At 42.3% G+C, this 14003-nt stretch overlaps 1 protein-coding gene across 1 annotated transcript in view; it reads left to right on the plus strand.

Annotated features, from left to right (window-relative positions):
* The window catches only part of LOC126482192 (ankyrin repeat domain-containing protein 11-like), a 164099-nt gene that overhangs the window by 99865 nt on the left and 50231 nt on the right, over positions 1–14003 (plus strand). The window contains exon 4 of the mRNA XM_050106171.1: positions 4193–4577. Within this exon, the coding sequence (XP_049962128.1) occupies positions 4193–4577 (385 nt within the window). The remainder of the gene's footprint in view (positions 1–4192; positions 4578–14003) is intronic.

Here is a 14003-nt window from a genome sequence, read left to right on the forward strand (position 1 = left end):
ATGACAATTTGAGCAGTTTTATTGGCTACAGTTCCCAAAGAGTACGTATTGACATGTATTTCACTGTAACGGTGGATAAGACATTTTGTCACTTAAAGGGTTAAAGTTCAACACTAACAATAACATTTCGAATGGAACGAAAAGACCTCCGCAGAACCTTATAAGGCAGCATGCGTTACCTCATCATATGTTCCAAAACACCGCGCATAAAAATGGAATTCTTCCATGGCTTATGCCTCAGGCTCCCTTGGTGATGGAAAGGTGTTTTGGATAGCCCTTAGGCTAAGGACCATTTCTATACCCAACGGAAGGGTCGTCTTAGTATCACTATCCTACAGTATATGACCAAAGTATGAATATTACACACCACCTCCTGCTTACGCAAATGCAGCAAATCGTTTGGTTCCTTTTGCATTAGATATGATCTACAGTGGGCCTTCCCAGACGCTTATGGTGGCTTCATTTGTTCATTGGCGGTTCCGTGGAAACCCCCAACAAAGTTTCGTTTGCAGTTTTTTTCGTACCAAAATCGAGCCGCGTATTCCAAGATTGCTATGCACAGCAGATGGCTGAAGGTTTTACGATTTATTCCTAAGATGCCGATCTCGAACAACCTTGACAGTTTTAGTGATATTTTTGTCCGTTTCCGACCCTACATGCAAAAAGAAAAAAAAAAAATGCGCAGCGTAAATTCCGGCGAGACGAAATCTAAATGATAAATAACTGCAGCAAATTGCTCAACTTTTGACTTTATATTGTCGATCTCTAAGTGTTTATGTAGAAGTGCAACCTTCCAGTTTTCAATGTTTATCCGTTATCGAGAAACACCACCAAAACTTGGTGTTGTTGTACCAAAATCGAGCCGCAGATTCCAAGACAGCTACGCATAGCAAATGGTTGTAATTTATGCGGTATATTACTAATATCCTGATTTCGAACAACGTTGGAAATTTTCTTGATGCTTTAGTCGTTTCCGTAATTCAGATGTTCAAATTTACCCTACTGATTTACATAAAATACGTACGTAATATTCGGTGTGAGGCGAAAGCGTAGTTAACAAAGCGACGTAGCACGGAGAAATATGCAGCAAAGTGTCTCCGTGACCGTCAGGAGGAGTCTGGGAACCCTTGTAGTACTGAAGCACATGCAGAAGTTTTGTGTACGTAAAATCAGGCCCGACGTGTAAAGTTTTGCGTTATTTCAGTTTCACCTAAGTAAACTATCAAAATTTTACCAACCTGTAAAGTTCTTTTGCTATTAGTGACATGTCCTGCCGTGGCAGGAAAAAGAAGGGAATCAGCATAAAAATCTTCTACCAGCACAAAAAAGGCGAATACGCTAATTTTTAAAACAGACTGGAAAGTGGGGTACCAGTTGCATCATACTAAATTCCTCAGCACCTTTAAAAATTTTCCCCTTTTTTTATGTTGGACAGGAGGAGACGCACTAGTTGTGGTATAGAAAGAACGAAGGAAACTATGGCAGTATGAGAGAAAAAGAGGAATACAGTGGCACTGGAAAATAGTTGACAGTGACAGAACAATGCTAGGAAAAGAGTGAATGAGGTGATGCTAGTGGGAGAGGAATAAAGAGAAGTGGAAGTGGGTGAGAGCCAGTGATAATGAGAGACAGAGTGAATGACAATGAGGAAGAAGAGAGATAGTGAGAAGAGACAGCGGCAATAGGAAGGAAAGAGTGAGATATTAGCAGTAAGAGGGAGCAAGTGACAGTGAGAGGGCACAGTAAGTAGTAGGACAGAACGAAGGGGACAGTGGCTGTGACACAGGGACACAAAGCGATGAGTTGGACTGAATGAGTGAGTGGGAATGGGCAAGTGGGAGTGGGTGGGTGTGAGTGACTTGTGGGTGTGATCGAGTTACAGTTACGGGAACTTGTGGAACTGAGCGCGAATAAGTCCACATGTCCAGATTTTTGGGGATCTTTTTAAAGGTGCTGAGGCAGGTGGAATGAGTTAGCTGGTACCCCACTTTTCAGTCAGTGTTTTAAACAGGAGCATATTCGCCTTTTCTATGCTCCGATAGTAACATTTACGCTGGTATTCATGTCCGATAAAATAGAGTAAATGAGTAACAGGCCAGTGGAATGTTACCAGCTATTTGTAAATGAAATAACGAATGGTATTCAAATGCAGTGACAGTCGACTTGAAACGGGCGAGCTGCCAATCTTTTTTTGAATACTTTTATCTGTATGTCAACAGTTGCCACAGCAAATGCATCGCATCCCTCTATTTAACCATAATTCTTGAGGAGACAGCAAGCAGTCACTTTTTTGCTCGAGTTGTCGTTTATTTAGCCATTAAATAGTTTCCCAGCCGCAGATGGCGGCTAATTTAATATGACAACTGCACTTTTTCAATCCTCTACGTGTTTTAATGCCTATAAATGTCACTTGAGTATGAACTGGCTGATGCGTCGTTAATACCTGCATCACTAAAAGACATTTCGTCATCCTAACCAGTCTGTAGCAGATATTTGTCAGAATAAACGTACTTCGGTAATTCAGATATAGTTCCTTTTCTAGCCACCACTACTTTTCAAGAATAGTGTAACGTTTTATTAGGATTGTTTACCTCCGTTGAGCCACAAAATATTTTTCACCGATTCAGTAGACAAATATTCTGAAGTTTTATGAAACGGAAAAACTAAAAGCAAATGTAGCTCTCGAAAGTTTAACGTAGTCTTTGAAAAACGGACTTTCAGCTTCCGCAAGCGATGGACATAGAGTGGAGAAAAAAATGGTAACTTAAGACGGTACACAATTATTAAAATATTTTACGTCCCAGTTACCTGTACAAAGAGTAAGGTACTAGTCATCATAGCCTTTCGGTACCTAATTGTGGATGCAGTTACGTGCTCTACTGAAAACGTGGTTGTTTCTGGGATTTCCGGGGCTTCAGTGATCCTGGAAAGTAATCTGCGTCTGCGTAGATGGACGACCGCTTAGGTCAACTAAACTAAAGAGATCACATACTACGTCAATTTATCATTGGAAGATAATTCACCAGCTGTTATTCAATTAAACATTGAAAGACGCCGCAATCATCCACAAATGCTTTTGGAAAGCCCTCCAAATGATTAAAAAGCAAATGTGTGTATATACTTATTTTAATTACCGGAATATACAGGAAATAAATCACACATACTAACTTAACGCCTGCGCCATTCTTTGATTGTCCGATCTCAGTGAAAACATGCTTAGCTTGAAGTAGGGAATAACACACACTTTTTTTTATCATGAATGGAAACTTAGCATTTTTTCCACCATACGAAACACACGCTGTCACTCGGGGCTAACAAGTAATGTTCTGGTGTAAGTCAAACACATTTGTCTTTAGAATATTTTAATCAAAACTATGGATACTGCGGCAGCAGGTTTTTAAACGAGAAAAAAACGATTGTGGTAATTACTTATCGTGAAGCAAACGCACGACACTGTGTATACTATTACAAAATAATTTGTGTGGTATGCAAGGGTTGTTAACTGTTACCATTTGCTTTCAGGCTTTAAATGTTTCCATAAAAATTGATACACCAGTCTGTCTGTGGATCAAGTATGAGCTGTATCTCATTCACTTTTTGACATCATATGTGTAGCACATATATTACATTTTTTAACTGACTTTAGCCATTTCGTATCAGAAAGTACCCCTAAAAGCACAAACATTTCTAAGCTGCACTGCGACAGGAAATTCGCTGGACATAGACGCTGTAAGAAATTCGTGGAGGTTTTGAAGCAACTTAGGAACGGCAGAAAACTAATAAAATGACGATGTCTATAAGAAATGTGTATATAGCCGTCTGAAGGTGGGCGTATCTATTCGTTTAGATTAAGCAGTAGAATAAGAGTTTTAAAAACGTTTGCGGGTGGATACAATTTCAATCTACGAAGATATTCGATAGCATTGTTGATCACGTCGTACTGACTAAACGCACATCCACGACTGAGAAGGGTAGCATCGACCGGCGCCTACGAGCGTCCTGTTGGGTAGAAGGGAGCAGGACGCGCTGCTACTGGTCGGAGAGGACCAATCAGGGACGGCAGCGGACGCAGTGCGGCAGCGCAGTGGCGAGCTGAGGTAGGGCGGGGCGGGGCGGAGGAGCGGCTGCGACTGCGATGTGGCGGGAGACCAGAGCGGCAGCCCGGACTGGTCCGGTCCTGTCCTGTCCTCAGGAGGCGGCGAGGCTGCCGTGGCAGGCGAACAGGCGGGCGCGGGCCAGGGCGACACCAGTGCCCCCTGTGAGATGCGCAGGACACCGCCGCAGCAGCCGGCGGGCGGCGCCACCGGACAGGGCGGCGGCTCGGCGCAGGTGGCGGCGGCGGCCGGGGGCGGCGGGGGTGGGGCAGCGGCAGGAGGAGGAGGAGGAAGCGGCAGGGCGCCCGCCGAGGGTGGCAAGGCGGCGGGAGGGGCGGCCGGCGCTGCCAGCGGAGGCGGCACCAGGGTGACGCTGCGCCTGCACCCGGTGAAGGCGCGCGGCGACGACAAGCGCCGCGGGGGCGGCGCCGCAGCATCTCAGGAGGCGTCAGAGGCCGCCGCCCAGTCGTCCGGAGCAAACAGGTGGAACTGCTCTTCATTTTCTGCTGTACAGTAGGTTGGCCACTTTGCCACCAAAAACTGTTTGGTTAATCAACCGAGTAACAACGTCTTACAGTAACTACATCACTGTGTGTTATTTACTTTTCATATATAACAGGGTGGCATTCTTGGGCAGGCTTGTGGACTGACAATACAGTATACACTGAGGTGTCGTGGGATACCTCCTTGTATCACATAGGACCTCCTTTTGCCTGGTGTAGTGTAGCAACTTCACGTGGCACGGACTCGACAAGTCGTTGGAAGTACCCTGTAGGAATATTGAGCCGTGCTGCCTCTGTAGCAGAATTTTGTACACGAACTGACCTCTCGATTATCTATCATAAATATTTGACGGGCGACCAAATAATTTACTCGAATTGTCCAGAATGGTCTTCAAAGCACTCAAACCAATCACAGATAGTTGTGGCCTAGTGACATGGCACATTCTCTTCCGTAAAAACTCTATTGTTGTTTAGAAACATGGCATCCATGAATGGCTGCAAATGGTCTCCAAGTAACCGAACATCACGATTTGCAATCTACGATTGGTTCTCTCGTAAACACAGCCCACACCATTATCGAGCAACCGGCAGTGTGCACAGTGCCTTGTCGACAACTTGATTCCGTGGCTTTGTGGTGTCTGCACCACTCTCAAACCCCGTCATCAGCTCTTAATAACTGAAATCGGGAGTCATCTGATCAGGCCACAGTCATGTAGGGGCCAACCGATACGGTCACAAGCCCAAGAGAGGCACTGCAGGTGGTGCTGTGTTTTTAGCAAAGGTACTCGCATCCTTCGTCTGCTGTCATAGCCCATTGACATCAAATTTCACCGCATTGTCGTAACGGATACATTCATTGTACGTCGCACACTGACTTTTGTGATTATTTCACACAGTATTGCTTGTCTGTTAGCACTGAGAGCACTATGCAAAGCTTATACCTTCTCTCAACTCTGGCAATACACTATTAAAGTGAAAAATTCAAAGTTGCACCGTGGTTTGGAGTCACCATTACATTGTATCTCCTATAATGGCTGGATAGGTCTGTTCAAATTTTAGAGGAATTAAAGGCATACCATGTCCTATAGGGCCATGCCTAGTAAAGCACTATCATGTCAAACCAATCTTTGCATTGATGACAATTTATCTTAATGTATTGTACACAATATCTGTTGCTGGAAATAACTGCCATTGTCAAGTTCCTGCTCAATTACATCTTATATAGGATAGTTGACATATTCTGTATTAGCTTCTGTATCAAAGAACATCTCAGTTCTTCCAGCAAACCCATTTTATGACCTGTATTTAATTCTTGGAGTGCTTTTGAATTTTATCGTACGTTTCCAAATGAAGTCGTGTATTGTGTATGTGTGTAAGCACTCATTTGTTTAGAATATGTGGCACAGGATTCCTCATCTTTATGTTCTCGGTGAGACATAAAACATTTTACAGGTTTGCACATATCCAAATAGGTCATGATCTAATTTACATTCAGTATTATCTTCTGATGCAGTTGCTTGGATGTATAAATTCTGTTACCTTGCGTATTATGTAGAATTTTACAATGTTTTGTGATATGCTGCTGATGTGTGGGATGATAGCTATGCACATGTGCACGCGTGCTCTCTCTCTCTCTCTCTCTCTCTCTCTCTCTCTCTCTCTCTCTCTCACACACACACACACACACACACACACACACACACACACACACACAAAACATGCACTGCTGGATAAAGTATGCCCTAATTTTTTAATGTGTCAAAGTCCTTACCCATATGCACCTTTCAGTCCTTCATGTTTTCTGTCACAAACCCATCTTCCATTAAGTAAACTTTTTGTCCTTTCCACAGCCCCATCCAGATGATCCTGACTCCCCGCCCCCCTTCCACACCACTGCAACACACACACACACACACACACACACACAATTGTTTCTTTTCCAGTTTTTGCTACACAGATATTGAAAATGTTGCTTAAATTAACTATATTATTGAAAAGTATTGCATGCATCAAATTAAGTGCATCATAGGACTAAGTAAATAACAAGCAGCATAAACATTCCCAAAAAATTTGGAAACAAAACAAAATCTATATCTTATTGTTATTGGCTACTTATATATATGGGTTTTATTATGATGTATAATAAAAAATAAATTTTATTTGCTCCTCACAAATTATTGATAATTCATAACTTACTAATTATAAATAAAAGAATAGGGGCTATAATTGAGAGATGAGAAAATATTCGTTTCCAGAACTGAGTTTTTATTACCCAATTTGTAAAGAAATCAGGAAATAACCATTCTTTCATCCAACACTACCTATATAATTTTACAAAATTTTCTTTTGTTTGCAACTTCCTGGTGTAAAATAGCACACTTCTTGGCAGTACATCAGAAAGGGATGGGGGGCTAAGAAGGGAGCTTAACATGTTTCTTCCACTATTTCGTTTCAGCTGACATTCTTAAGAAATGTTCAGTCAAGATTATTGTAAATGCAGATAGCAACACTTCAGCATTATCAGTAGCAGGCAAAGAACTGTGTTTATTTGATGACAAAAGCTGTTTGCCCAATTGAAATGACAACATAGGGTACAATAGGAATACTAAAAATTCATGTCTCGTAAGTAAATTGTTTTCCTGGTTGGATGCACGTAAGTGTGACAGGTGGGTGTGCAAGTCAGGGTGTGAACAGAGTACTAGTACACAGACTTATTATGTTTGGTTAATAATAACATGCATAGTAATTAATATTATCTAGAAAGAAAACTTTAGAATTGACCAGATTGGCAGAAATATCGTCTTTATGTCTGAGAAAGAGACAAAATGAGGTAGTAACAACACATAGCCCAATATTCATACAAGTAGATACGGACCCTGTGGCAGAGGACTCTTAGCAGGAAGCTTGTGCTGAATAAACAGTGCTTTGAGGATGAGCACTCTGTGTGGTCAAATGAGGTGGTCAGTCAGTCAGTTTTGTTCGGTGCAGATGTTGCACAATCTGCGCATTGTCCACTGATGAATGACACCCATTAACCCTCAAATACTACCCATCCAGATATTACTTTAGCCCTACCTGTGGTACTGTAGAACCCCTTATTAAAAACTTAATAAATAAGGATTCAAAATTAAAGCATGTTATTTTTTACAGTACTAATTTTACTGTACTAATTTTTACAGTACCAGTACTAATTGTTTTGTATATCAAAGAATCCTTTGCTTTGTTTATTGTCCTTCATTTGCGCATTTTGGACATGTTTTGTCCTGACTTATTGTGCATACATATTTTTTTGGTACATATTATAGCAAGTTTTACTGTCACAGTCCTTGCTTTGGGTACAGAAGGCTAATCTCCCTGAAATAGTGTTCCTTTGGATTGACAGTCACTGCTGTACTGGTATGCCCAGAATCCCTCTGACCATTTCTTGAAGATTACAAGACAAACTTGGATCAAAGTGGTCATATCAAATCAATAACTTACTTCTTTTTCATCAATTCAGCACGGATTCTTTAGATTTTGAATCGGAAACCGATGGAAGTACCATAGAGTTGATTCCAATAAGTTCTTGGATCTGAGATGCGGTATTACATATACATAACATCGATCATCATTTCAAAGCTACGAATGTTTCATATTTTGTGTGGAGCAATCAAGTGGAACTTTCTGAATAGCAGATGGGAGTAATTGCAGTGCCATTATGGAAATGAATACCAAACACCAATTCAATAAGAGGACAGAGTAGAATCTGCAGAAATGAGACACCTTAAAAGTGTGGTGGGCTCTACCTTACTGGATAGGAAGAGAAGTGAAGACATTAGATGAGAACTGAAACCTCAATGTAATTAAGTACAGAATGAATTGGAAGGAACATGTGGCAAGAATGGATGGGGCCGGACTTCCAAAGACGTTGCTCAACTACAAGCTGAAACATGTAAGAAGCAACTATGAATGAACAAAGAAGAGATGGCTAGACTGATACGTTTTAGTGCAGAACAAATCATTCGCTTTAATTTTTGATCATGGATCTTCCCATCTCTTCTGTCATGTGCAAAGAGTTTGCAGTTGTTGACCATGAGACACTCATACATGCCATGGAACTTTCTGTAGTTTGGAAATACCCCCCCCCCCCCCCCCCCCACACACACACACGTTGCTTGGTTGAGATTTAAATCTTTCGCAAAATGTCTCAGTTATTATTAATTTGCTTACTGCAAAATGTGCCTTCAGTTTCTATAGTTCAAGGATAGAGAAGATAGTAGTGCATTAGTTGTTTTGATTACATTCCTGAAAACTTTAAATTAAAAAGATGCAACAATGACTCCTGTTCACTTCAGAAATAAAAATATGAGCAAAACTGTAAACAGTTAACATCTGTCTTTTCATTGGAAAAAACACACACACACACACACACACACACACACACACACACACACACAGAGAGAGAGAGAGAGAGAGAGAGAGAGAGAGAGAGAGAGAGAGAGAGATTGACTTTTGGTCACTAGCCACGCCTGATCTCTAATAAACAAAGGATACAAATGACAACAATAAAGTAATAAAGTAAAGGGGGTGGAGAGGAGGCACACTTCTTAACACTGTTGCAGGCCCAGCACCTGCCAGCAGTGCAAACTGCACTTAACTTTACTCTGTTAATCCTCCATGTGTGTTATTACATTGTTGGATTCTCCTCTTTGTGCACAGTCAGTATGATTATGCTGCAGTCTCACTGCTGGCACAGCACCGGTGCAGTCTGGCAGTGATAAAACAAGCTTACTAATTACTGGCACATTTAACCTGCAACAAACCTGCCCTCTCACTGTGATTTGGTTGGATACGTGCATTCGGACATGTCCATATGGCATGATTGACAGGCACAGTGAAATTCACAGTCCACTGAGATTTGGTGCAAGAGCTGGGTTAAACATTCAGCATAGTGATTAACAAAGAAACTTTAAGGTTTGTGATGCCTTAGCACATGTCAGTGTTTCATTTACACTAGAATAAGAATAACAACAAAATACGGCATTATTCCAGCAGTCATAAGGCACCGGATGCTTGAGCAATGAAAGTCTGTGACAACAAGGCATGTGTTTGTTAGGATAGGGATTCAACTTGTAAGAAGAGAGTAGGCAAAATTACTAACAACTCCCGTAATATTATTAATCAGTCACAGAGGGTTTATACGTGAAATCTCTTCTTATGTACACAGCAAACTGTACCAATGAGAACTTGGGAGCAGCAAAATACTGGCTGGAGGGGCAAGTGAATTCCATAACCCCTTCACTTTTCAAGTGTGATTTCTCCATGGTCACACCTCACCCCAGTTCTCACTCAGCAAAAATCAGAAGGTTTTGGTTAAATAGTATATTTGCTTCAGTTTGAACTTGACTACCTTTAAGATCCTACAAACCATTGTCAAATAGCAGCAATAACTCTGTTGTTGAACATAAATGAGCTATGTACGTGGCAGCTGTGTGAGCTTAACTCACACATAAATAGTGTTATTTATAGATGTCATCTTTGCAGTAACAGTTTCTTTATGTTCACACTTGGACAAAATGACAATTGCAGGGCAAGGAAAAAGGCTTCTTGTCATAGCCAGAGTAGAACAACTCGCCTACTTCTTTTGGCGCCTCTCAGGGACCATTCTTTTGTGTGTGTGTGTGTGTGTGTGTGTGTGTGTGTGTGTGTGTGTGGGGCCCCAAGCTATTGCAGCAACTACTTCCTTTCCTGTGCTGCAACCTTTCACCTCAGATTACTCTTCTTACTCTCACTGCCTTTCCCATTGTCACAGCATTTGATGTTGACCCTGCAATTCCATAGGTTCTGCTTTCCTTTCTTGGAATAACCATTTATTTAGTTTACATCACCTTCCAGCTGAGGTAATTTTTCATTCCCTTGTGGATCTTTTTTTCTGAATTTCTTCACTAGTGTCAACTGATTGGGGAAGAACACCTTAAATATAGTGTACTACATAAATCATCTGTGCCTAATATCTGCGTAGGCCCTTATATGCATTTCAAAGCAAATGCAGCAGCCAATCTGATTCAGTTGAGCTGTTACATACTCTTTCGATTATGCCCCTTAACAATGCAAGGATCACACTGCTGATAATGTTAACTCCCCACTTGTCGAGGACTAGATGTCAGTTTTCCTGGGGGACTAGGATTGCCAGCAGTGGCCACCATGTCAGAAGGCCTTTGCTGCTGTGGCTGGACAGTGTCTGTGAGGATAGCCCTTGATCGGAGTAGGTGGCATCTGGGCAGAAGTTTCGTACATTGTACATATCACATTACACAAAAACAATGGCTGATCTGATCTGTCAGTCCTATGAACAGGTCTAGACATTCAGTGCTGAAAAGAAAAGTAGATGAACATAAACTTATTTACTGCTGCCTGCCATATACTAGGGCACAAAAAATATGAACACTCACAGCCTGTTATATGATCAATTATGTGAAAGTTACAACCATCCCCCCTACTAGCTAAATTTTTTCCAAACAAATTCTCTCACCACTCTCCTCTACTGTGGTTACCATGACACTGTCTTTGGGAACCATTTCCTGCACCTGATTAGAGATGCAGCTTCCTCCTCGGGCATCTACTAGTGTGAGTGTTCCCAACCAGGAATGTTCTCCTCAGAAACTCACAGATCGGAGGCCTGATGGCAGTGAGTAGCTTGAATGGGTGTGTGTCCCAGGGCTGCTCATACTTCATCCATTGCCATGCTCATCATGGATAAGCCCTTGGAAGACTTGGTCAGCAAAGGCTGTGAAAGAGGAGGAGGAGGAGGAGGAGGAGGAGGAATTGGGACAAGGTTACTCTGGTGAGCCTGGAGGCACCAGATCGCTCTACACAGTCTGATTCTGAACAAATGCTCATTGATGTGACAAGCAGCAAACTTCGGGTGTGACTGGTCCTCCTGTATCCTTCAAACCTAACATTGAGACCCATAATGTTATCAACATTATCAGTATGGATATTACTGTCACCTGCAAGAACTACACATTGTTTCCTCATCTTCTGCAATTAGAGTTGCCCTAAAGAAACACATTTCACTGATGACCATTCCCCAAAAACCCCGTGGTTATCATGCATTCTGTTGGAACCGTGCTGGCCCTGGGAGGCCATACATTGGTTCACACAGATGATGTTAATGTGGATTCCCCTTTGTACCATATTGGAAGCAACAGCAATTCGGATACAAATGACCTCAGCACTCATCATTTGCAATGTTTATCTCCATGCAGGCCACTTAGATTGAGTTGACCACCGTATTCCAACAACCCTCCCCTTTCCTCGTACTTTGGGACTTCAATGCCCACCATGCCCTGTGGATAAGTACCACTTCATCTGACTGGGGCCTTCTAATTTACCAGATTCCTACCAACCATGATCTGTGTCTGCTCAGTAATGGTACTTCCATCCACTTCAGTGCCACCCATGGGACCCTTTCAGCTACCGACCTTGTGACCTTTTCCCCTAGTCCTGTGGCTTTGCTACATTGGTCACTATGTGGCAGTCTTGGTGACAGTGACTGCTTTCCGGTGATTCTGACACTTCCTTGCCACAACCACATGGACAGACTACTACACTGGGTGCTTCAAAGAGCCAGGTGGCAGTTGTATACCTCTGCTGTTACCTTCATCGCCCCGTCTGATTGCATCGAAGAGGTTGTGCAAGACGTCTCCAACATGATTACCCATGGTTCTGGAACTGCTATTCCCCTTTCTGGAGGTTCCCTCCATTGTTGGCCAGTGCCATGCTGATCCAAAAACATTGCTACATCTGTTTAAGATAATCATAGAGCCCTGCAAAATTTCAAATGACGTCCTTCACAGACCAACCTCATTACTTTTAAATGAGTTTGTGCTAAGGCCTGCTATGTAATCAAATGCAGTAAAGAAGGAATGCTGGGAGTGGCATATCTCCTCCCTGAGAATGCATGTCTCTTCATCCCAAATGTGGGCTGGGCTCCGTAGTCTTCAGGACTGCCAAAGATCCACAACCATGCCAGGTCTCTTCCTTTGGGATGGTTTTGTGTACTGATACTTACTGATACGAATTTCTTGCTGAACACGTTGCAACGTTCTTTGTGGCAGCATCAGTGTCTTCTTATTACACAACCTTCTGGATGCGTAGGGGATGAATTTAAGACATCCCCTCTCCTCCACCCCTTGGAATGTGAAATCATATAATGCAGTGTGACTGGGAATTTCTTGAGGCTCTTGCCTTGTCTCACAATATGGCTCTGGCCCTGATTTCATTCACAGTCAGACAAAAACAACATCCAACTGTTACTCATTGGCTCCATCTCCTCAGGGTCATCAACCATATTTTGCTTGATGGTGTCTTTCTTTTGTAGTGATGAGATAGTGTTATTGTTCCAATCCTTAAGCCAGGCAAAACCCAACATCCAGTGACAGTTACCAGCAGAATAGCCTCACCAATGTGCTCTGAAAATTGCTTGAAGGAATGGTTGCTCACTGTTTACACTGGGTACTTGAATCTCAGGGCCTTTTGTCTTCCATCAGTGTGGTTTTCTGGAGAGACAATCCACAACCGGCCATCTGGTTAGTATGAAAATGGCAGTCTGTTAGGCTTTTTTTAAACATCAAACTTCAGTGCAGTATTTTTTCATCTGCAACAGGCTATACAACACTGCCTGGCACCATTACATTTTACTTAATACCAATTTTTATTCATCATTGTTAATCCCACCAGTTGTTCTGAGTTGGAATTTGTACTTCATTCAGCTGTCATCAGGACCATGAGAACAATGTCCTGCAGGGTTTTGTGCTTAGTATCAAACTCTTTGTCATCACCAGCCATGGATTGATAACCTCTTTCTGGTCACCTGTCACACTGCGTTGCATGTCAATGACCTTTGCATTTGGTGCAGCTCCCAATCTGTGTCCTCGGCTGAACATCAGCTCCAAGGCACCATCAGACAAGCTTCTGCTTGGAGCTCATGGTTTCCAGTTCTCTCCTGCAAAAATGCAGGTCATGCATTTTTGTCATTGTACCACAGTTTGTCATCATCCAGAACTCTGCTTAGGTAGCCAGCCCTTGGATGTTGTTGCACAGTCCCAACAGCACTTGGACACTGTTGACGAGTCCCAGTTTTATTTTCATTTGAATGAAGTTCGTTCAGTTTCACAAAAGTATTTGAATTCAGTTTTGCCGCATCTATTTGCATTTTTAGGTTCCAGTATGGTATGCTTTGATTAATAATGCATAATACAAGCTGTATTATAATATGTAAAGGTGGAAAGATTGTTTTTCACCAAATAAGAGAGCACTGAACAGTTGGCAGGCACATGGAATAGGTAGTGTAACCCCTCCCATCCCCTCCCAACACTGAGTGACTGCCATCCCAGTTCCAGGGCTGGTTCAAGAACATTTTTTC

This window comes from Schistocerca serialis, chromosome 5 (genome assembly GCF_023864345.2).
Source record: "Schistocerca serialis cubense isolate TAMUIC-IGC-003099 chromosome 5, iqSchSeri2.2, whole genome shotgun sequence".
Taxonomy (NCBI): Eukaryota; Metazoa; Arthropoda; class Insecta; order Orthoptera; family Acrididae; genus Schistocerca; species Schistocerca serialis.